This window comes from Protopterus annectens, chromosome 11.part0, assembly GCF_019279795.1.
Source record: "Protopterus annectens isolate FY-2018-M chromosome 11.part0, PAN1.0, whole genome shotgun sequence".
In the NCBI taxonomy this organism is placed as follows: domain Eukaryota; kingdom Metazoa; phylum Chordata; order Ceratodontiformes; family Protopteridae; genus Protopterus; species Protopterus annectens.
In genome coordinates this window covers 1,444,761,586-1,444,788,004 of record NC_056745.1, presented here as the reverse complement: position 1 = coordinate 1,444,788,004, position 26,419 = coordinate 1,444,761,586, and the positions used below count along the sequence as shown (strand labels likewise).

The window sequence follows — 26,419 nt, the reverse complement described above, 5'->3', positions numbered from 1 at the left end:
TATCTGTACTCAGTTTCATCCCATGTGTCTTCACTTTTGCAATCCATTCCCCTATCCTTTGCTGAAGTTCTTGCTCAGACCCTGCCTGTAATGCCACATTGTCTGCATACAGCAACTTTGTTGACTTGTCCCAACTGACCTGTTTGCTAATGTAGTCCATCACCGATATGAACAGTAGTGAGCTCGATGCTGAACCCGGATGCACATCCACTCCAACTGGCAACCCCTCTGTAAGAATGAACACTGTTTGTATTTGAGTCATTGCATCCTTCTACATAGCTTGCACTAAATTAACTAATGTTTCTCGGACTTTGAACCACCACAGGACTGCCCAAATCAGCTTTCTTGTGACCTTGTTATATGCTTTCTCCAAGTCTAGGCATGCCCACTTGGACTCTTTCCTCATTTCTAGCTTCTTCTCATATATCTATCTCACTGCAAATATTGAGTCAGTTATGCTGCATCCTGATTTGAGTCCAAACTGCTCATTTCCTGTCTTACTTTCTACTGCTCTGCATATTCATTTATCAATCATCCTCTCCAGAACTTTCATGCAGTGTGCTAGCAGTGTGATACTTCTGTACTGCCCATAGTTTTGAATGCCCCCTTTGGTTTTGAACCCTGGAATCAGTAGGCTTATTCTCTAGTTATCTGGGATACTGCTTTCTCTCCATACTGTTATGAATACCCTCAAAACCCATTTTTCCCCATCTCACTCAACATCTTGAATATATCTGCTGTGACCTAATCTGAGCCTGCTGCTTTCCCTGACTTCTTTTTCCTTAGTGCTGTTCTTACTTCTTCTAGGGTGGGTTTCCTCCTCTTCTATCATCGTGGGCTGTGCCTAGGGCAGTACAGATTCTGTGGAGGTTTTCCTCATTCAGAAGCTACTGGAAGTTCTCCTTCTTTAAGCATTTGATGTCCTGTGGACTGGTGAGTCAATTGTTGCTGGCATCCCTTATGAAGGGTGTCTGACTATCTTATCTTTCTGTTTTTCTCTTGCAACCTGATAGAGTTTTTTTTTTGTGCCATCCACTGAGTTACTTTCCAGAAGTTAGTAGAGAGCCTATGACGCCTTGTTCTTTGCTATTGCAACCCCTCTCTTAGCTTCTTTCTTACCCAATCAGTATGCCTTCCTAACCTGGTCTGTATTTTCCTAATCTTTCCTGCACTCCTTCTTTCTTTTGATGACTTCCTGGACTTCTGTATTCCACCACCAGCTTTCCTTGTGTCCCTTACTTCCATACCTGTCTAGGCCACATATCTGTTCTGCATCCCTTAGATATGCTGTTTTGAGGTGCTGCCATTTTCCTGCAACTACACCTATTTCATATTCTTCTTCAGGTGTTACAACTCTGAGTAATTCATTGAACTGTTTTGCCTTCTCTCCAGTCCACTTCCAGGTTTTCAGCCTGATCTCTGTTGACCTTAGAGTCTGACCACTGCTTGCAGATGATTCTGACAACCAGTGGTTTATGCTGGGGGATGACTGTTTCACTGTAGATGACTTTACGATTGCTGATTATACCCCAGTGCCCTTTTCTTAGTAGGAGGAAATCTACTTGAGTTGCATGTTGGCTGCTTTTGTATGTGATCTTGTGACTGTCTCTCTTTCTCTGACCTATGTGTTGGCTACCATCAATTCATTTGCCAAATGGACGTCTCGGATGGCCTCTCCTTCTTTATTCCTGTTGCTCCACCCATGTGGACCCAGGCTGTCCTCATAGTCTGTTGTGTCTGTCCTGATATGTGCATTCAGGTCACCCATTATCAAGACTGATTCCTGTTGTCCTGATTTATCTAGTAGGTACTACACCTGCTGTCTGAATGCAATCCTTTCCTTACTATCCAACCCTGCTGTGGGTCACAGGCTGAGATTATGAATACTGCCCTATCATTAGGGCTGCAGTATGACTGCCATGAGTTTGCTACTAATACTGATGACACCCCTCACTGTCATACCTCTCAATCTCTTACTGCATGAAACCTGGACAAAGTCTGATATACTGGGGGGGCAACGGCCCAAAAATAAGGACACATTTTAAATATTGCTCTTATAAACTTAGAAAGCTACTAGAATTACAGGGTTTGTGTTAACATGCATTTATGAAGGAGTTGAAGTCTGAAAATCAAATGTATGTCATTATTTAATGACTTAAATCCTAAGATCATCACAGTGATTTGCCAGAAAACCACACATTTTATGAGGAATAGCCCAAAAATATGAGGCAAAAATCTGAACATTCTGTGAAAATCTGGACAGTTGAAAGGTACTGTATGCTCACTGTCTTCTGAAGCCTCTCTCTCTCTCACTACAATTCCCACACCATTTCTAGCCTGTCCTCCTCCCAAGTAGTAGACTCTGGATCCCAAGCCAATTGGCTGCACTGCACTACTCTTCCACTTGTCTCTTGGATACATACAATGTACATCTTGCTCCTTACCATCATATCATCCACTTCCAAGCCTCATCCTGTCAGTGAACCAATTCTAAGTTCATGTTTGACAGGTTGATTGGTTTTATATCCAGCTTTCGCTCAACAGTGAGCTGTTGTTGAATCTCACACTGGCACAAATGTTCTCCAGGAGGGGCTGACACAGACAAACTAGTGTCAGAGTCATGGACTAAAACTAAATACCAAGAAATGCATACCAGTATCCTTTGGGAAGTCATCCATCCATGGCAACTATCATATTGACAACACACCGCTTAGAGTTGACTCAGTAGTCAGAAACTTAGGGACACACATAGATAGTAATCTAGCCTTTGATCATCACATGTCTACAGTGGTGAGAAAACCATTCTATAATGCACAACTTATAAACAAAGGTATGGCATCTAAGTCCAATGAAGTCATTGTTCTACTGTATTCAGCATTTATCAGACCTATCATTAAGTACAATGCCCACTTTGGTATGTACCTAACCAGGCATATCCAATAACTGGAACGTCCACAGAGGTTCCTCAATAAAAGAATATAGGGCATAAGTAATATGTCCTATACAGACTGCTTTAAGGCCCTATCCCTGTATTTTGTCTCCTACAGGCTTTTGAGGGGAGATCTATGCCTGGCATACAGAGCATTGTCAGACCACACTCTGATGGACCTCCTGCATATCCACAAAGAACAGTGCCAGAATTACCCATTCTAAAGACTTAAGCCTTGCCTGTGATATAAATAGAACCTGCTGCAGAGATAGGTATGTGTCCCACAGACTACATGGTCTGTGGAACAGGCTCCCTTTCCATGTGATGCAGAGTTCCTCCCTAACCCAACTCAAGTGCAACTTGGACAATTGGATAGGAAACCACAAATTCATCCCTGGTTTGTCACCCATGTCCGTAATGGACACAGGTAACCTATAAATGGTTCATCTCCCAGCCCCATACTTACTCTTGTCAAGGATATCAGAACTTATCAGAGATTTGGGATGCATGGCTACGCTTAAAAAGGCCCTTGTGGTCATTAGCTTAATTAACACCTATGAACCTATGAACCGATGAGCAGAGCTATCCCAGGTAACCTAAACTGGGCAATATACACCTTCTGACCATTAGCCTATTGATCCAGGGCTGCTGGGCTTTATGGTTGTCACACAATGGCCAGTAGGGGCGCATAATTCCCTCCCACCATTATCATTGGTCCGTGACGTAGGTCAAAATAGACCGGGTCGTCAGCCCATTTATCACCTGCAAATACCCATGCCCATTATGGCAACATTAGTCAACATGACCAGATCGCCCAAAGCCATTTTTACAGCTGACAGAAGAAAATACCTTGATTAATCCTTGCTTGCTAATTGATGGGACTATCTTCCACATTATATTTGGGATTGTCCCATGTACTGTCCCACAATAATACACAAGAAATCTTCTTATAACCTAAGAATTCCTGCATATCCTGAGTGCCTCTCCCTCCTGGGTCTCAAATCTTGCTCCTGCCAATTTGAGTTATGATCAGCTTCCAAATGCTGACAACCATCAGTTCTATTGATACCCATATGGGGAGTGGACGTGTTTTCAATTAAAGAGTTTATGCTACAGATGTTACATTGGCATACTATTTAATATCTGGAAAACCTAGTCCCCCTTATCACATTGACCCATGGTACTCTTCTTGGAAGCCATGAGAGATTTCCTTCTCGAAGAAAGAAAGGACATTAGTAATGTTTGAAACTTCTCTGGATAATTAGTTTTATCCAAAAAGGCGGCACGTCACACTCAAAAGAGGAACTTGGGTAACAGGCACATTTTAATGGCTAAGAATTTGGCAAGAAAGGGGTTGTGCATGTTTGATGTCTTGTGTAGTGGTACTGTTAGGGCAATGGGGTTTTGTAGGTTAATGTATAAACTTAGGGTCAGCGTTAGGGATAGTATCCATGAGTAAAGTGAGGCATGCTAACTTTAGCCCTGACCCTCTTAACTTACAAAAACCCTTTTCCTTAACAGGAACTATTTAGGCAAATTATGTATGAAAGGTTTGTAGTATTTTTTTAACCAAATGGAAAAGGAGAATATTTGTTTTCTCTTTCAATCATTTCTTTTTTTTAAATCTTTTTAAAGTTTTCATTAAGTGTTCCTTCACCATACAGAACTCAAAATAATGTGAGTCAATGTTGCTTCATGTCAGGTTTTACCAGTACACTCATAGATAGATACATACATAGATATCTGAGTACAATTAATTCATTTTGTTGAATGTTCATTTGAACAAACATCATTCCTGTCAAATGTGTGTTTTGCTGAAATAGATAAGTGGGTTTGTATAAGGAGTGGAACTGTGTGCGAGTTCTGTGGGTTAGAGTTAGAGTAACGGTAAGGTAAGGGAGTACATGGGAATGTTTGTATGATAGGGTTAAATAGATTTAATGTGTGTCCATCAGCATTTGAGGCTTAATGTTAGAGGACGGGCTAGGTATGGGGATATATGTATTATAATGTTTTGTGTGTACATTTATGTGTAGTGGTTGTCTGAGCTGTCTTGTGTAGAAGTAGTCTTACAGAATTTTTTTTTAAGGTAAGGTATATGGTCAGTGTTAGGGGCATGGGCAAGATTAGGGTTAGTGTAGCCACCCCCCCCCCCGCATACCTCATTAACGCACACTAACCTTAGCCCTGCTATTTCCCCTAATTCTAACTTTACACCTTCCCATAGCAGTGCTACTATTCAGAGAAATTAGGTCTGAATGTTGTGGTGGGGTTAAGGTTTAAATATTGCAAATGGAAAGTTTTTTTTTCTTTTTGTGATCTTTTATAAGTTCATTTTTTTGTATGATGGGTAATTTGAATGCTCAAAATGATTTCGTTAGCTTTATGTGTTTTAACTTTCTGACATTTCAAACATTTGTGATGTAATTATATATATATATATATATATATATATATATATATATATATATAGTTGCCTGGAAATGCATTCAGAGATACTTTTATACACCTGAGAGGTTTGGGAAAATGTCTCCTAAGATAAGGGACTTGTATTGGAGATACAATAAGAGTGAAAGAGGAATATGGGAACTATTTTTGGGAGATAAACTTACAACTGATTTCTTAAAAGTTTGAACTGCTTTGATCTGGTCATTTTGGTTTTGTAAATAGTTCATTACTAACAGAACAGATGAAAAGATAAGCCACAAAACTAAACAGACTGAACTGCATTTATCCTAATTTAGTTTATTTACTGATTACTCAAAAGTGAATTTTCATGAACAGAAAAAAAATGTCCATTTAAATGATCAGTAATAATCAATGCAGCTGTGGCTTATAGTAGCACTATCATTCAGTGAAAAACATCCATCTAAAACAACTAGTGAACAGTGCAATCACTGAGTATAACAGCCAATCAAAACAGTGCTTTTGTAAGTCACCCTACACCTCCATGCATGTCTTAGTATAATAACTCTAAGACTGTAAAACCTTGGGAATAAGGTTTCTTATGCCTACTGTTCTGTCATCTGCTCCATCATGTAGCCTATTGTAAATGAAACACGGGAATAGACTAAGCTAATCTGATTACTAGTATGTCACAATAAGGGCTGATGATCAATATGGAACCTTAAGCAACCACCTATCATTTCCAAGGAAAGGTTTTATAGAATGTTTTATACACAGTAACCTGGTCAGTGAAGGCACACCAGGTCAGAAAGCTTGATGCTATGGAGATAAATGCATAAGACAGAGGGCACACAGTCGGGCAGGGAAGGAAGTGAGAACATCAGAGCAGAAGGTAAAGAAGCCCCAACTACATGGAAGGTAAAAAAGATGAGGTTATAGTGGTCCGTCCACATGTGCATAAAAACAGAAACGCACAAGATGATCTGGTGATGATCTGACTAAGACAGGAAGAAAGCGAGAGGAGACAATGACATCCAGCCAAGATGTGGATGAAGTGCATGAGAGAAAACCTGTGACAGTCAGGCATAACTGTCAAAGAAGATAAAAGGGTAAAAGAGTGGCAATGAATCAAGAAATATGTTGACATTTGATGCAAAACCCCAACCCCACACAGGGAAAGTTGATGATGACGAGGATGATGAAGATGGTGACAGCTGTACTACGAAAATCCTTTTACATGGACCACAAATACAGCTGAAATATTTTCCACTTTCAGATAGTGCAATTGTGGCTTATTTGATGTACTCATCATAATGGTAGCAGACTTTCTCATACTTTGGGGTTGGATCCAGAAACTAGATGTTGGAGCTTGGAGACCAGAAGCCTTCTCCAATCAGGATGGCTTGATTCAAACAAAGGGCTCTTGAATAGTTAATGATTTCGATGCACTGTCCAAAGGCAGATAAATGAAGTGTCATGGATTTTAATGCTACATTGCTGCCTGCACCATGATGCAGACCTGAGGTCAGGTAGAGGACAGTATTTATTTAGATACATCTGTGTATTTTTTTTTTAGGTATGGGAAAAGCAGACCACATTGTCGGTAATGTAACACCACTACAGCAGCATACCATTGTCTTACGGAATCTATTCCACAAGAAAAAAAATAAATTAATTCCCCCACTACTGTTTCTTATTGCTCCACCTTGTGTTTTTCTCATTGTTTGCTGTACGTCCCTTTCCTGCATTCTTATCTGCCCCTTTTCCTCCCCATGTATATGATTACCGCAGTGATTGAGCACTTTGCACACCTGCATTGCTCTTTTTGTGCAGCACTGTGCTGTGCTATACCACTGTACATGTGGAGCATTGCCATGGTGTGGTGAGGGCAGCTGTGTCAATGTACTTGCCTTGCATATTGCCTTGGGTACAGTGAGAAGGTTTTTGATGTTGTGTGCATCATCAGTGCATGCTATGCTCATTTGGCATCCTGTTAAAGTGCTGTACCACGTGTGAATGCTGCCTTTCTGTTTTCTTGTGTGGCATTATGTTAAGTATGCTGCAACTATCTCTTACCTATTACAGCCATAATTAGCTACTTTTGACTATGTGCAACAGACTTTCTTTATACTAGTGCTACTCTTGCATGTTTCTCACCTGTATGCATCTCAGCCACAGTGTCCAAAATGTTGTGATATACTAAAGTGCAATCAAACTGTTCCACATTTTAGAAATCTGTGTTCCATTTGTTAATACACTTTATTTAAAACCATCTATGTTTGCATTCTTTCAAATTCAGCTGATAAAACAAAACTACAAATTTCTATATATTTATCTTCACCTTTCTTTTGTACCTCACATTGCATTCCTTGTGCATAGTAATTCTCAGTAAAGGCACAAACCAGTTGAATATTGCTGGCCATATATCACATCAATAATTTCACTGCCTGTTTTTGCAATTCTGGTGAAGTATCACTGGGTGAGTGAAATCCTACAGCTCTGATTCCAGGTGACTTTCTTTAAGCTGAGTGGATAACTTAGCGTGAGAACATATAGAAGGAAAAGCCATAAAATGTGATACAATATGTTTGTTTTCTTGTAGAATCGATCCTAGTGGTCCAGACATAGCTAATTGTTTCTATATTAATCATATCTTGTGAACGACAGCATACTGTATGTTGAAAAGCTTCCTAATTATCCTCATGTTTCCTTATTCTTTGCACATGCAAACTATCACCTCTATACTGATTATTTAAACTGTTGATACTTCATCAGGTCAACTAAAGAGTTTTTTTACATTAACGTGTTAGGAATAGAGATTAAGTACAGTCATACCTTGGTCCCTGAGTATGATCAAGGTGCACTTGACACTGACAGTTTGCTGGTACTGCTTCAATCCTCACTGTCACAGTATCAAAAGGTACTTCGCAATAATATTCTCTGATTTCTGGCTTAAATTCTGGATGCAAGTTCAGCTTGGGACTTGTACGGATTTCCCTGATGAGATGGAATGTGCTTTTATCTGTTTACAAAGGGAAAAGTCATGAACATTTTTTAAGCTCTTTTGCAAGTGTTGACAGAAAAAGAAAACAATTCTGGTTAAAAATAAAAGACGATACAATTACAAAACTGAAGATTCATTACAGAAAGTTAATTAGTCTGAGTATGTTTTTCAGATCTCAGGATAATAAACTGATCTTTCTTTTTTTTTTTTTGATTTTGTACATAATATGTTTTATGGCCATGCAGTGATTTAAGAAGGTGCAAAACAGAAAATCAAAGAGACTGTAGCAGCATATTATACAGTTATTGGAAAAATATGTACTAAGATATTCCCCACTGGTTTAAATAAAACGGAGTACATTTATGACATATGTCCTGTGGCCAAGTTATAAGTGGCAACATAAATTATAACTTGCTAGACTCATCACTGCTCAAGCGAGTTTTTGTTGGTTAGCGTTAGAGTAAGGGAAAGATAAGGGAACAGATTTAGTGTGCATGGGAACGTTTGTGTGGTGGGGTTAGAGAAGCGGTTAGCAAAGGGGATAGATTTAGTATATGCATCAGCATTTAAGGCTTAGTGTTAGAGAAAGGGTTAGGTATGGGGATAGATTTAGTGTAAGCTAATCTGAAAACTAAATTACCCAGACAAAGTACTAAAAAAGACAATAACTATAAGAACTAAATTAAAATGAAAAGAGACATACAACAGGACAAGATAGCCCCAATTAATCTGGAACTGTTTCCCACTGCCGTCATTGTGAAATACCAGCATTTTCTTTCTCAGAATACTGCAGAAAGATAGAAAAACATGCACACAAAATACTACCAGCACAAAACTCAATTAGCACAATTATAAATGAAAATAAAATCCTATGCAGGAAGAATCTCCCTTCTTCCCCAAGGTAATCCAAAGGTATGCATCTTAGGAACTTAATTATGTCAGACCTTTCACAATAAAATTAAAAAGAGAAAAGGGAATACATTCAGCCTTAACCAGAATTACGAGCATTACCAAAAAAAAAAGCGTGAGTAGAAATGGATCATCCATATTGGAAAACCAATTCCAATAAACCAATACTGACAAATGTCTAACCAGGACTTTATTAAAAATTAAACACGTTTGTCTTAGCTGAGGAGTATAAAAGCTGAGATTGCAACATCTAAACTCCATGTACTATTACACAGCTGTCATTTTTAGTCAGTTAAATTTTGACCTGCTGAATGCATGTGACAGGAAGATTAAGAATATTGTTGATAAATTCCTGTAATTACCTTGATCCATAGGTCTAGCTCACCTATGCCTTTCTGTGTCATGAATCTGTGTAGTTTAAGTAGCTCTTCTACAGTACAATAATGTTGCATGCAATGCCGTAACAGAAGGGAAAGTGTTTTGTTGATAAAGTCTTGAAATAACAAGATAGACTGGGACTTTAATCATGACGTATATATTTTATGTTTGGAATTTATCCCATTAGACAATACATTTAACGCACACATACACACACACACCCGCACACACACACACACACACACACACACACACACACACACACACACACACACACACACACACACACACAAATGCACACAAGTTCAACAGAATGCAGAAATCAGTCCTACACTGTGGCTTGCAGTGTAATAACTTTACAAAAGTACTGTACCTTTCCTGCAGTCACAGATGAAGTGGTGAGAATGGTTGAGGGAGACACGCACCCCAGAGACTCTGTTTTTTCTAAGACAACAATGATAATTGCTTGATATTCCCAGACTCAGTGTGAATCCTGCAGTAGTGAGACTAAATGGCAAAAATGTGGACTTACTGTCGAGGAGTGGATGAAGGAAGTTTTTTGTGGTTATTTTCTTGTATTTAATACAGCAAATGCTTTTTCATCTGGCTGAGAGAAACAGTGCTTCTCCAGCTAAATGCCCTTTATTTAATATTCAGTCTAACTCTACCTTGTAAGTGTTTGGTTGAGCCACTCTGACCAGAATGCATATTATTTGTTTGTTTATTAATTTGTTTGTTTGCTCTCCTTGCTTGTCCCTTTAATGTATGGTTATTTATTTATATATGTAAGTTTGTATTACCAGGAATGTCCACTTAGGGCTGACAGAAAAGTTCCACATTTAAGCAACAGAAATACTCAAATGTAGGAAAGTCCAACACAATCACATAAAATAAATATTGTACATAATTAAAACACTTTAAAAATGAAAATAGACATTGCAAGAGCTTGGGGAGGTCAGTAGGGTAACAAGTACAACATTAAATTGTAGTGACACGCAATTCCATCATGAGAGAACAAGGCATACATATCAGAAAGAAAGTCCACGGGAAAATATGCAGTGCAGGTATGTTTGCTACTCAGTTAGAAGCCATCTATTTTTTTAAGTGTTCTTTAGTTAAGCTAAATGAATGATACATGTGAATGTGACTGTTTAGTGAAGATTTGCTGATCTGCTGGTAAATTTTACATTAGGTTTGAACATTTTCAAAGACTGACCCATGTAATTTCTATTAAGGAAGTCAACACTACTCAACTCATGCAAAACATCTGAATAACATACAGAATCCTATAAACTGATGAGGAAGGGGATACTTTAGGGTAAAATTATTTAAAAGTATGATTTAAAAGAAAGTAGTTGAGTTTATGCTTACATGACATGAAAGTGAACACAGGGATGACTCGTATGTATTGAATTACATATGACTCTTCTACTTTGTTATATATTTGTTCAACTTTGGTCGTAAGCCTGGAGGCAATATGAGTACAGCGAATACTGCCAAAGTATAATATGATGAACTGGAGTGATGTCTTACGTGATGTCATCAGAAGGCCAAAAGGCATATGGCTCTGTGCAGAGATTTTGGGACATGATTGCACTTATTATCAGTAAGGATGGCTTGCTCATCAAGGGAAATGGACTGAAGGACTGATCATGGACTGACACCTAGTATTAAATTTTTTGATGTGTAATATATATCTTCACCATGTTTGCCTTAAATGATAGAGACAGCATATGTTTATTTAAGTAGTAGTTGCTACAGTTTCTTTTTTTATGTAAATGGAGATATAATATTTGTAACCATTTTTCAATTACAGACCTGCCTGACATTTATTTCAAACCAATAAATGTTTAACTTCTGATACTAAAGCCATGTTATCAGTATATTTGCAGAACAACTAAATTACCAAAAGAATTATGCAGAGCCATATAACATTATAATGCTGCCATGTGTAACTTTAATTTAGTTCATAGCAGTCAAAAAGCCAAGCTGAGTGCATGCATAATTAGATGGATCCTGGCACATGATAGACCTTCTTGTCCTTCCTGGTGAGGAGGACGTCTGTGTATCTCACTAATAGAATTGCCTATGACCAGGACATTAGGTCTTGAGGTGTTTTGCCTTAGGAGATTATTTGTTGCGACACTTGCATGTGTGTTGCTGTGTGTAGAGGTGTCTAGTTTTTTGCCAGTTTCTGTGATTTGTTTGCACTTGGGAGGTCCCTGTTTTTTTCTGTTTTACCATTGTAGAATAGTCAATTATATATAGTAATAGAAACATAAGTGATAAACTATATACATTATTTACATTTGACCTGAATAAAATAAAATTATAAAAACAATCAATTTATAAAATATTTTGCATAGAATGTTGACAAATTTCTTCTTCTTTCTTTTCTTGTCTTTAAGAGTCTTATGAGATCATTTTTAGACTGTCAATTAGAGATAGTATCTTATTCCAGGGATTATTGGACCATATTTTTGGCTCAGGTCTTAGTTTCTTGATCTTGCTTTCCATCAAAGGTTCAGATGATGGTTTCCATTATCTTTTAATGCATTTCCTCGCCACAGCTAACACAGCCCATAATAGATAAAGTCCCTGGTCTTTTGGTAGGCTCTTAATGAGTACGTCCACGTATGTGAGTTTATGTGACTTGACCTTATCTTGTGTGAGTGGAGAGGCGTGCATGCTGGGATACGTGTGCATGCTGGATGAGGGGTGTGTGTGCTGCAGAGGTGTGTGTATGCTGGGAGAGGTGTGTGTGAATGGAGATGTGTGCATGCTGGGAGAGGAATGTGTGTGTGTGTGTGTGTGTGTGTGTGTGTGTGTGTGTGTGTGTGTGTGTGTGTGTGTGTGTGTGTGTGTGTGTGTGTGCTGGGATAGGCGTGCATGCTGGGAGAGGTGTATGTGCACTGAGAGAGGTGTCTGTGCTGGGGAGGTGTGTGTGCTGGGAGAGGAGTGTGTGCTATGGAGGTGTGTGTGCTGGGGGATGTATGTGTGCTGGGATAGGTGTGCATGCTGGGAGAGGTGTGTGTGCTGGGGAGATGTGTGTGCTGGGAGAGGTGTGTGTGCTGGGAACGTGTGTGTGCTGGGAGAGATGTGAGTGAGTAGAGAGGTATGCATGCTAGGAGAAGTGTGTGTGCTGGGAGAGGTGTGTGTGCTGTGGAGGTGTGTGTGCTGGGGAGGTATGTGTGCTGGAATAGGTGTGCATGCTGGGAGAGGTGTGTGTGCTGGGGAGATGTGTGTGCTGGGAGAGGTGTGTGTGCTGGGAAGGTGTGTGTGCTGGGAGAGATGTGTGTAAGCAGTGAGGTGTGCATGCTAGGAGAGGTGTGTGTGCTGGGAGAGGTGTGTGTGTGAGTAGAGAGGTGTGCATGCTAGGAGAGGTGTGTGTGCTAGGAGAGGTGTGTGTGTGAGTAGAGAGGTGTGCATGCTAGGAGAGGTTTGTGTGCTGGGAGAGGTGTATGCGCTGGGGAAGGTGTGTGTGTGTGTGTATGTGTGTGTGTGTGTGTGTGTGTGTGTGTGCACTGGGAGAGGTGTGTGTGAGAAGGGAGGTGTGTGTGCGCTGACAACCTTGTTTATTGTTATGTGACATGACTGATTCCAGTGCCATGGTATAGTTACATCTCTCATATACTGTATTTGTTTGCTTTAGGAGAAAGTGGGTGTCAGTATAAATGAGGCAATTGCTGCATTGCCCCAGTATACGCATGTCAATCAAGCTGGCTGGAGAAATGCTGGGAAACTGACTGTCCATTGCAGCAGGTTAAACTAGTTTGGAGTGGGATTGTTAGATCAGCTTTTGCTCTTGGATTAACTCGACTAACTAACAAGAGGACTATTTCTTTTAAGGAATATGGATAAAGAAATGCGGTGATGTTGCTCAGTGCTCAGCTGAGTTGCACACTGTACAACAGGAAAGCTTGGGAGGGTTTGACTGTTAGACGTCTAGGGAAAAAGATAGTCTCTAGGCATTTGTGTCTATACATGGCAACACTAAACCCTGTTGCACAGTGTGCAGCTATGTGCAAATATGAGGCTTAAATACATGTAAAGTTAAACAGTTTTAACACAAACTAACCAACATGAAAGCCCAAAACTGAGCCTTTTTCCAGCAGTCCACAACTTAGATGGGTGCTGGGCTACACACTTCTGCCACATGGGTGCAGGGGGGCCCTCTTAATGTAAAATGGCTGGTTTCTGGTACAGATTCCAAACAGTCTCAATTCAGCAAGTCTGAATTTAGCATATGCTATATAAGACATAATACTGCAGATACAAAGTGTAGAAAAAATGCAGTCACAAGCACAAACAGCAAAAAATGAAGCAACAGATTAAATAAATACAGTTCACAAAGTGCAATGCAGGCTTTGAAAATACTTATTTTTTAGTTGATTTCAGTGGATGCCTTTGATTTCAGTTCAGATCTACTCCAGACCTCTGACTAAAGTCACCAAACTCTGAGCAGCTCCGGCTAACTGAGCGCAAATCCATGCAAATGCGAGGCTTAAATACTAGCAAAGTTAAATGGTTTTAACACAAACTAACCAACAGGAAAGCCCAAAACTGAGACTTTTCCAGCAATTCTACACTTACGTGGTTCATGTGCTACACACTTCTGCTACAAAGGGGCAGGGAGGCCCTCTTAATGTAAGATGGCTGGTTTCTGGTACAGAGATTCCAGACAGTCTAGATTCAGCAAATCTGAATCTAGCCTATGCTATATAAGGCAGTAGTACTACAGATACAAACTGCAGAAAAAATGCAGTCACAAACAACAAAAAATGAAGCAGAAGAAGCTCATGCAGGTATTTATAATTATGTTTTTCAACAAACAGGAAGACCTGGGTGCACATTTGGCTCAGTGAAAGGAAAAACATTTAAATGAGAATTAAAATAATACTTGGTGTAGTATACAAGTTAAACGCAGTTACAAGCAATCTTAGCAATGAAAACCCACCTGATGATGTAGCAGCTCAGTCTTACAATCCTCTTTGCTGGCCCCCAGCACATATTAATCAGTCTTTGAGATTACCCCCGTTTGCTGCCAGATATTTAGCAACCCCCAGTTAGGCCAAGAACCCATGAATCATCAAGCCAAAGGGAGATATACAGTGATCTCTGTATTATAAGGATTATTACAAGTCCAAGGTGGGTCATTTCAGTAAGTAGGACAGAGGGAAAAGAAATTTTAGGAGTGGCAGACAATAACTTCTTCTAGTGTTGAAAATATTTAACTTCAGCTTTTTTACTCAGGAGTCCTACATAAGGGTGTTTTTTCTTTGTGTCTTCTTGACTAGCTAATTTAGTACAAATGCTAATAGGTTTGACATGGTTAGAAAATCAAATCTGAACTTTGAAATTTCACTTCTATGTTCAGCCATTGAATTAAAATTTCAGCAAATGCCTAATCAGCAAATGTTAAACACTGAATGTGGACATTATCGAACAGGCTTATCTTCGAAAATAATACCACCGAATGGGCATAGCTGGCCAACATCACAAACTCTCTTCATTAAAAACATCTTTTTAACCAAGGTGGGCGCTCCGCCCCCACACCCCAAGGTGGAGGCTCTGCCCCCACATCCCCAATGTGGGGGCTGCACCCCCCCACACCCCCAACAATATATACAAACTCCAAAATCTCACTACAGTGAGAAATAGGGCAAATGTATAAAAGAGCATGTTCAGGTTACCTTATGCATTGCATTCATTCCTCGTTGTTGGCCAACTATCGCCATTGAATGGTATTATTTTTGAAGATAAGCTTCTTTGGTAATTTCCATATTTGGTGTTTAGCATTCGATGATTAGTCTTTCGCTGAAATTTTAATTTGATGGCTAAACATAGACCTAAAATTTCTCTTATGTACTACAAGTCTAACTTCTGAATTCTTCAAAAACTAATCTAAGTAAACACAATAACCCCCCCCCCCATTCTGGTTTCTGCATTAGCATCCTTTGAAGCTAATTGTGTACAAGACATCATACTATTATCTCATCTTCTAATGGCTGCTAACGTAATCTTACTATCAAAAAAAGAAAAGCATCGAAAGATTTACAGCAGAAACAAACAAATGTGGCGTGTGAAAGCAGACAATGTGCAGGAAGTATGGATTTTGCTACACATAAATAATGTACACTTTCTCTGTTCTCTGATGACAGCTATTAAAAGAAGATGTGTTCAAGGAAAAATTAATACTGCTCCTGCATACATTTTTAGGACAGGTATTCAAAGCAAATAAAAGGAGCTGCTATGTTTACAATGGCCTCTTTACTCACTAATTTGGCATTAACACAGTGGCATACAGCTTTCTTGTATGAAACAAATATGTCTAAACATGTATATTATTATGCTTATAACATATATGCTTTATTTCTTTTTTGGTCAGGAACAAGATACCTTTTTGATCAATTTCTAAGCATGTTGAATGCTAATAATTACTTCTTGTTATTTACAGCTATAGGCTCATGATAAAGTGTGCACTGTTTGGATATTAATTTATTTCTTTGACAAATATATTCACAGTAATAGTTCCAACAGTTATAGAAAAGCTATATTTGATAACATTTATTTGCTCTGATGATAGACAGGGATGAAGCCCTGACTACAACTCAAGTGACCCGAGACTGATTATCAGCTCAGAACCTGACTGAGTGACATGGAGGATGGGTTTTGTGCTAACCATTCACCTGTGTGCCTTGGCAGAGGCCAGGACTCCCAGGAAAGGGATGCCAGGCAGCAGGATGTATGACTACCCTATGGCCAGGGCTGGTCATGTGCTCAGTGAGGTCCTCCTATTGCTGTCCAGCCTGCAGCAATGATATCATCATAGGGAGGGGTTTAGACCAGAAGTAAATCTCATGTAGAAGTATGATAGGTTTATAGGTTCATAGAAAAGTACTTGGCTAGCTGACCTTGCAGACCATTTTAAGCCTACCCAGTTTCCATTTTGATGCTCAAATTAACCAATTCCATTTGGATAAAGATTGTCCTTACCCTTCCCATTGTCGATAATTAAATACTAACCCAAATGAGAATAACTGGGATCTTATCATAGATCATTTTAGTGGAACCATCAATGGGATAAAACATTTAGGAGATTCCTCTGTCCATTATTATTAGAGGGGGCAGTCCTGGGACATAGATCCAAATTGTGCTTAAATATAGACGGGGATGACCTTTGTTTTATGTAGCTTGGGAGCCTGTTCCAGAGCAACATTATTGTCTAAGAGATATACCTGTCCCTGCAATCTGTTATCTTAAACAGAAGAGGTTTAGATCCCTAGACCTAGTATTTCTGATGCCATTTGACTTACTGATGTGCAGTAAATCCATCAGTTATGAGTAGAAGGATGCCTTATATGCCAGACACAGGTCACCTCTTAGCCGTCTCTAGGATACCAAGTATAATTAAGTAACTACAAATTCAAACATTATAACACTAAAATAAAAAGCTATCCGACTAAACCTAATCCTGTAAAGACTTTAAAAATCCTTATTGATATATAAAACTCACATGCAACAACATTAAAATAAATTAATACAGTCTATGTATATAGAACATAGAACATAGAACTGTCATTCTGCTAAAAGGTTTCCTTAAATATATTTCACCAAAAAAATATACAGCATATAAAGACATCCTAGTATAAATATAAAATAAACACAGCTAAACACACTAAAAGCAACCATAATCAATTGTATGCACATAGTCTACTTGTTTGTTTTCAACCTTCTGTTGTATAATATTGGCTTTATAGGTACTTTCTCATTGAGCCCGGGAGTTCTATCAGCTCTACACCTCTATACAATGTTTTATATCTAGCTAGATGCACCTCCTGTTTTGCGTTCTATATAGGGAAAACCAATAGGAAGCTCAGGGAAAGAGTCAGGGAACATTTATACCATAAACGCATTGGGACTGAGCACAATGCTCTAGCAAGGCATGTACTTGCTACTGATGGAACGCACAAATTTAAATTTTCAGCCTTACAAATTGTCTCCCCTGGGGTTAGAGGTGGTGACATTAAGAATTACACTGAAACTTGTGAGATGAGATGGATTATCAGGTATAGAGCTGATAGAACTCCCAGACTCAATGAGAAAGTATCTATAAAGCCAATATTATACAACAGAAGGTTGAAAACAAACAAGTAGACTATGTGCATACAATTGATTATGGTTGCTTTTAGTGTGTTTAGCTGTGTTTATTTTATATTTATACTAGGATGTCTTTATATGCTGTATATTTTTTTGGTGAAGTATTTTTAAGGAAACCTTTTAGCAGAATGACAGTTCTATGTTCTATAGATAGACTGCATTTATTTATTTTAATGTTGTTGCATGTGAGTTTTATGTATTAATAAGGATTTTTAAAGTCTTTACAGGATTAGGTTTAGTCGGATAGCTTTTTATTTTAGTGTTATAATGTTTGAATTTGTAGTTAATTATTTGGCAGGATGTGATGTCACTCCTAATTAGTAAAAAGGGGGTATTTATATCATTGTCTTTAACAGCATTTCACGGTCTGATAAAGCCATTATGGTGAAAGCGCTTACCGAGTTGTAAAAATAAAAGCGTTTTTTACTATTGATTATTTTCAGTGTTCTCCTTTAAATGAAGATATAAGACAATTTGCTGTGTTTTATACTTTCAAGGATGGCCCTGGTTTGTTTCCATGAATGGACTTTCTCACAGTTATTTGGGCATATTTATTTCTTGCCACGGAAACATTTGCTTCATGGTGGTGCTATTCTTGCTTTTTGGTGTTATTGTTATTGACTTTGCACCTCCTAGAAGACATGGCTGAAACACCTACATCTGCTATTGAATTGCCGTACACCATACCTGGTCAACCAACGGAGTACCGGAAGAGGGATCATTTTCAAAATTGTATATCCGGCATTGAGAATCCGCTAATGCTGTTTGAAGCAATGGAAGACTCTGAACCGAACGGTGCTGAATCTACCAATTTGTCAGGCTTAATGGAAGCTTTTAGTACTCTGGAGGCTGATTTATTAAAGCTGAAAAGGATGCAATTGCAGCGACAACATTTTGAGGTTTGTTTACGGAGAAAGATCGTACCTTGAGGGCTGCGCATTCTTAAGATGCTGACTACAGGTAACTTATATCCAGAACTTTTGTTTAAATGGCAGCAGCTAAATATTGAACTGAGCATGAATTATATGAAACTTTTGAATGAGTTTTTTCATCCTGAGGAGGACCTGTTGAGAAGCAATATAGTTAAACAACAACAGAATATTGTTACAATGTATCCGAACGTTAATGTTGATCCAGGTATGGAGAGACTATTGGACAGTGTCCTGCTATATGAAAAGAGACTTCTTGAATTGAAGAAGAACAAGATTTCTAGAAACACTAATGACTTCAGACTAGGCCATGTCTTTACTTGGCCTAGGGCTAATGTCAATTGTTTAACTGGTGTAAATGAACATAGACAACAGATTCATTATGCTGTTAATGAAATGGTCACTATTTCTTCTAATTCTGTGATTAATAATGCTGAAGTAGATGTTGTGAGTAGGAATGTTGTCAGTAATGCAGAGGTCACAAATATGGAGGGCACCTCGGCAGGGATAAGGAATGATGAGCAACATAGTGCTAATGATCCCATTGTCCCTGTAGGGAATTTGGAAGGGAATAGTAGTGTAACCCCATCCACACCGGGGCCAGTTATGGAACAATCAGTTAGGAGAAAAACAAGTCCTCCTTTAAATGAGAGAGTGCATTGTCCGAGTCCATTTGCCCCTTTCCCAATAGACCTACAACATCAAGCCAACAGGCAGAGGTCATTCAGCAGAGGGAGGCAGAAACGGAAGGGGTCGGGAGGGGAACACACAGGACCCACTTTAAAGAAAATGTGGGAGCGTGTGGAGAGTCGTTAGTACTGAATTTATCTAATAAAACTCTAACAGAGGATGAGATTCAGGTCTTGAACAAAGGCCTATCCTTCATTCCCACTAGTAAGAGTGATTTATCGGACACTATTGTAGATCTTAAATTATTTAGACGTAATGTGCAGCTAAAGATGGATTTTGGCTTGAATAGTAGTGGTGGTGTTAGAACCTTTCATGTGCCTAGTACCTATGTCCCTGTTTTACATCCTGTATTGGATGTTTTTGCAAAGCTGGTTGAAGATGACATTCATAGGTTTAGTTCAATGGAGAGCACTAAGTATATGAGGAGGAATAATCTATCTTACAAACAAAGGGCAGCTTTGAGAGATTTAAGCAATGATGGTTCCGTAATTAAAAAGGCCAGCGGATAAAGGTGGCCCAGTAGTGGTTCTGGACCGTGAAAGGTATAAGATAAGTATGCGTCAGTTATTAGGAGAGAACAATTTTTATTCTCCGATCAATATGGCAGATGTGGAGGATAAAATCCTAAAGATTTATGATATGCTGGATGATATTTTAATGAGTAAGTATATTAATTTTGAATTGTTTAAGTTTTTAAGGGTGAATAATCCTTTAATCCCTATTATTTAGGGACTTCCAAAGGTTCATAAGAATTTGGAGAACCCCTGATGAGACCCATTGTTTCAGGATGAGGGTGGGTGACAGAACCTTTGTCATTGTACATTGAACATTATTTGAGACCTTTAGTTGATGCTAGCTCACATGTTTTAAAGGACAGTAAGCAGTTTTTGATTAGCCCTTATGAGTGTATGAGTGGTGTTGATTATGCTATATCGTTTATTTTAGTTACATTAGATGTTGCTAGCCTCTTCACTGTCATACCCAATGATGAGGGTGTTGAGAAAGTACATAATTATTTGTCGGTACATTCAACACTAGACTCGAATATTGTTGATTTAATTACTCTCTTTTTAGAGACAGTTCTACAAAATAATGTCTTTCTTTTTGAGGACTCACTGCATATTCAGAATGATGGCGTAGCAATGGGCACTTTTTGCGCCAACATTTTTATGGCAAGTTGGGAGGAAGATATTTTGTTCCAACTTGACAGCTTTAAAATGAATGTGGGTTTTTATACTCATTTTGTGGACGATTTGTTTTTTATATGGAAGGGAGACGAGACTTCTTTATACAGTTTTGAGTCACAGGTGAATGAATTGACTGATTATCTTAGTTTCACAATGAATTGCTCATGACAGGCAATCTCTTTTTTGGATGTATCCATAGAAAGACTAGGTAATGGTCTTTTAAATAAGGGTGTACATAGGAAAGCATGTTATCGGAACACCTTATTGCATAGGGGGAGTATGCATCCCCAGTATGTATTTAAAAACGTTGTTAAGGGACAGGCAATGAGAGCATCTAGACTAAATCCAGCGCAAGAAGGTTACATGCAAGCACTACTTGATCTGAGGGTGAGACTAATAGCTAGACAATATGACCCATATGATATAGATAAAGCCATTGAGGAAATTGATATGGTCAGAATGGCTAGAGCTAGTCCGTATTTTTCTGGTATAAGTGCGCAAGTTTCGAGAGAGGAAGTGGTTCAGTGCAATGCCCCTATAGTGAAGGTGCCTATGTTTTATACTGTGGATACACCTGTGCTAAAAGGAATAGTGCAAAAACATTGGGATGTCTTGTTATTAGATGAGACTATTAGAGGAATAGTGGGGAGCGAGCCTAAATTTCTTTTTAAAAATAAGAAAAACCTTAAACAGCTGTTATGTTATCCCTGTTTGCAGACAAAGGACATCGGTAATAATCCTGCTAAGGGGACACTACCTTGTAAGAGATGCAATCAATGCGTTTCAATTGATACTAGGGATAGCTTCATTCTTCCTGTTACCGATTATGTTTATAATTTTAATGTATCAGCGAATTGTGGAACTGAGAATGTTGTATATCTAGCTAGATGCACCTCCTGTTTTGCGTTCTATATAGGGAAAACCAATAGGAAGCTCAGGGAAAGAGTCAGGGAACATTTATACCATATACGCATTGGGACTGAGCACAATGCTCTAGCAAGGCTTGTACTTGCTACTGATCGAACGCACAAATTTAAATTTTCAGTCTTACAAATTGTCTCCCCTGGGGTTAGAGGTGGTGACATTAAGAATTACACTGTAACTTGTGAGATGAGATGGATTATCAGGTGTAGAGCTGATAGAATTCCCAGACTCAATGAGAAAGTACCTATAAAGCCAATATTATACAACAGAATGTTGAAAACAAACAAGTAGACTATGTGCATACAATTGATTATGGTTGCTTTTAGTGTGTTTAGCTGTGTTTATTTTATATTTATACTAGGATGTCTTTATATGCTGTATATTTTTTTGGTGAAACATTTTTAAGGAAACCTTTTAGCAGAATGACAGTTCTATGTTCTATGTTCTATATACATAGACTGTATTAATTTATTTTAATGTTGTTGCATGTGAGTTTTATGTATTAATAAGGATTTTTAAAGTCTTTACAGGATTAGGTTTAGTCAGATAGCTTTTTATTTTAGTGCTATAGGTTTGACTTTGTAGTTACTTAATTATTTGTCAGGATGTGATGTCACTCCTAATTAGAAAAAAGGGGGTATTATATCACTGTTTTTAACAGCATTTCACCGTCTGATGAAGCCATTATGGTGAAAGCGCTTACCGAGTTGTAAAAATAAAACTGTTTTTTACTATTGATTATTTTCAGTGTTCTCCTTTAAATGAAGATATAAGACAATTTGCTGTGTTTTATACTTTCAAGGACGGCCCTGGTTTGTTTCCGTGAATGGACTTTTTCACAGTTATTTGGGCATATTTATTTCATGTCACGGAAACATTTGCATCGTGGTGGTGCTATTCTTGCTTTTTGGTGTTACTATAAACAAACACATGCTTATAACACTGAAGTGACCTGGCTAATATAACAAAGAGAAGTGAAAGTATGAATGAAAATAAACAGATGGTAGTAGTTAGTGAGGAAATAAAAAAAAGAAATAGAGAAAGCTAATTCTTCTTGTTTCAGCCTCTCCCCATTTAGGGGTCACCACAGCAGATCACCTGTCTGCTCATGATTGGCAGTAGAGTTTACTGTGTTGAGTTGCCAGCCTGGTGCCCAGTCTTCCACAGAAGGCACACACACATGCCTAGGGCCAGTTTAGAGTGTCCAATCCACCTACAGCATGTCTTTGGGAGGAAACCAGAGCAAACCCACACAACCACAGGGAGGACATGCAGACTCCATACAGAAGGCAACCCAGCTGAGTATTGAACCAGAGAACCTCTTGCTGTGACTTGACAACGCTAACCACTGTACCACCACGGTCACCCTAAATAGAGAGATGTAATTACAATGACCTAAGTGCACCTAATCAATATGGCCAGCAGCTGGAACAAAAATGCAAAAATAATTAATGCTTTATTAATACATTTCAGGAAAAAGAGAATGTTGTGATGCAGGTTGTGATGCTATTCTCAAGTTAATCACTAAGTGCAAAAAAACTTTGGGTAGAAAAAAGTCAAAAACAAATGTTTCGAGAAATCAAACAATATATTAAAGCAATGGCTGCCAACCCTTGCCTGTCAGGCTAATTTGATTCAAAAATAGGCATACAATTACAAGAAATCTGCAAAATAAAATCTTGCTGGAGAGCTGGAGAGTGTTTAGCATCTCCCACATGTCTGAGCTGGGACTGTCATTAATAGTCACTGTGCAGTAAAAATCAGTAACTAGATGAACATATATACATATAAGTGAACAGCTCTGCAGAGCATGCATCCCTACTCAGCTTGGAACTACTGAGTAGCATTACAATGGAACAACTGTGCCAAAATGCACAGATTTCACATCACTCTTCAGAGCAAATCAAGCTTGTTGTCATAATTGTAGGTGTTTTTCAGGGGTATACCCGCTGCTGGAGGTCATGCATTGGTATAAGGTGACATAGAAGTGTAGGTGCCTGGTATTCATAACTGCACTAACATTTGATGTCACTCCTTGCTATGAAGTGCTGTGAGCTAACAACAGCATCTGCCTTAGCATTATGAATGCCTAAAAGCATATGACCACAGTTATTAGGAGGAAATGTGGTTGAAAAGAGGTGCCAGGAAAGTAGGGAAAAGTGGATGAGCCCAAGCAAGATAACACAAGGACAGGGAACAGAAATATGGGGGTGGGGGTAGTGTCTTTTTGTGATATATGCTCCTCCATTTTTCCATACAAAAGGGAGAAGTGATGAAGGTAAAGTATATAAGGGAAAACTGGGTATGGAAATGGGATGTAGGGAAAGTAGTGGGGGCAGCCACATGAACATAAAAATAAAGATAAGCATACATGGTTAGTCAGAGGAAATGTTGGGGTGAAAATGGGAGGCCACATAGATACAGACAGAAGTCAAAGGGTGGTGGAGAATAGCAGGAGCACACATTAAATATAGGAAATGATACAGTAGGAAGATGTCACACCAGGAAACGGAAAGGGTGAGATCCTGGCTGGGGACATTGACAAAGAAGGCTGGAGGGCAGCCTACAGAGAAGCATCACCATCTGATGCCATTCTGTAGCCAATGTCAGGGCCAGTTGTTGGCCCAAACATTGGGGCTTGACAATGCAACAGACCTGTAATTTGCTGCAGTAAGGTCTCAAAACAACTAAGTCAATTCTTTGTCTGAGGCTTCACCACCAAATCGACCAGTTCTAAGCTACAGGAACTGTTAAAATGAGAAGACAAGACACGTCAGCATCCCCTGACAAGACAGCTCCATTTCTAGTTGTGTATCCAGCACATGCTTTATCAGTAGGAAGCTCCGGTTAATGTACTTAGACCTCATCCTCTTCCTCAGCAGGTGGGCCTGCACATTGGAGATTTGAAAACTTATCATCAGTGACACATCTGGCCAGGGCCATGGTATGGGGAGATAAAATCCTGACTATAGCCCAAGTGGCAGAGAAGGATGGCTGCACCTACCCTATATGGGGGTGAACAGGAGGGGCCCAGCCACATAAGGAAAGTAGCTGGGTATGCAGAATATATGGGATCGGTAGACTATCCCACAGCAGTGATATGACACTATCTCTTTGCTGGCCCCATCCTTAATACAGAGCAAGTTCACAAGAGTCAGGAGGGGTAAGCAGACCCAGCAACTGAGAAAATGCCCCAGATCAGATAATGGTCAGCTGTGTGGAAGGAAAAAAATGAAGCAAAAAATAAAATAAAATAAAATAAAATAAAAAGTAAGTGACATATTTGGTGGACATGCAGTAATCTTTCAATCAGATGTCAGTCCTACACAGCCTGTAGTGCTAAGAGATCTTGCAGCCTTCTGTAGCACCCCACTGCATTAAGGCATCCTTCCTACCAAGATGAAAGATAAAGGTGCACAAAGTACAACTACCTGAGTGACTACCATGCAAACATAACAGGAATAGACTTGTTTCTAAAAAGGAAAGAAAACGACTATACATCTGAGGGGATGCTCTTCGTACCTTGTCTTTCTATTCCTATTGTTGCTCAGGAAAGCAGAGGCTCATATCTTCACGTCTAGGTCTGCAGTGTTTTATAGACTGTGGAATGATTGTAGTTCTAAGCAGTAGGACAACCAAGTCCCAACAGGTTTTCACTTTTCTGAATGGCCCATCATAAGGACCATGTGGAGACTTGTCTCATAAGGACCATGTTGTGACTTGTCTCATAAGGACCATGTGGAGACTTGTCTCATAAGGACCATGTTGTGACTTGACTCATAAGGACCATGTGGAGATTTGTCTCATAAGAACCATGTGGAGACTTGTCTCATAAGGACCATGTGGAGACTTGTCTCATAAGGACCATGTGGAGAAGGGACAAGAAAATATTCATCTCCTTTGCATACCACGCAGAAGGTCTACGTATAGTGTTAGCAGCCTTCCTTACCAGCAAAAAAAAAAAATGGTAGCCATGTTCAAAACGTGCATGTTTATAAATCATGTTCCTGGCAATCAAATGTTTCTTCCCTGCAACAAAAACTGTAAACTATTTTCACAGTGACCCACAGCAACAGACCATTGCTTAATCCAGTTCAGTCTAACCCGATGCCATTTGGATCTATACAGACATTTCTTGGACTCTGACTGATTCTGGTAACTAAAAATACAGGCAGTGCTTTACCATATGTTTCTTAACAAAGATTATCTGTGGGTAACCTTAGACCCCCACATACATACAGTGCTAGTAAAGAAATTGTATCGCAGCTTAATATTGTTAAAAAATACCTCATGTCTGATATATATGTCTTCATCCCCAAAATTCAGCACAGTTCCCTTTTAATAACTTTTCATTATGTCAAAAATGTGCATAAAATTCACACGACAGTAAACAAAATGCTCATATCTGTCCTGCTAGGTGACAACCATACCCATCACTGTCAGCTTTTGGAGCATTTTAATTCAGTACAGAGCAGCATTACTGTTAAGCTCATGTGTTTTTAAAATCATTAAAGTAAGGCAATGCTTCGCACTAAAACTTAAATGGCTTATTGGGTAGCAAAGTTACTCATTTTGACATGAACTCGAGGAAACCCTAACCCATACTCAGCCCTTACTCAGCCATGTTTCAAAACCTCTCTAGGAGAAAAAAGCATTTCTAGGCTTCGACCTGTCAAATGAACTCGCTGTTCTACATTTGTAGAAAACAATATGCCTTGGACTTTTTACATTTAAACTAAAATTACACACATTTGAAATGAATCTACCTGAACCTGCTTCAAAGACAATGAGTACAATTAGTAATACATGTTAAAACCAGTTATAACTTTGCAATGAATTAAAACTCACCTGCTTTACGTCCTTCCCAAAGTTAAATATAATGCTCTGAATTTACTAATCTGTA

At 38.9% G+C, this 26,419-nt stretch overlaps 1 protein-coding gene across 1 annotated transcript in view; it reads right to left on the bottom strand.

The window, feature by feature from the left end:
* Window positions 1-26,419, bottom strand: part of CPED1 (cadherin like and PC-esterase domain containing 1) — a 2,422,552-nt gene that overhangs the window by 1,417,078 nt on the left and 979,055 nt on the right. Inside the window, exon 15 of the mRNA XM_044087326.1 lies at window positions 8,171-8,357. Coding sequence (XP_043943261.1) covers window positions 8,171-8,357 — 187 coding nt within the window. The remainder of the gene's footprint in view (window positions 1-8,170; window positions 8,358-26,419) is intronic.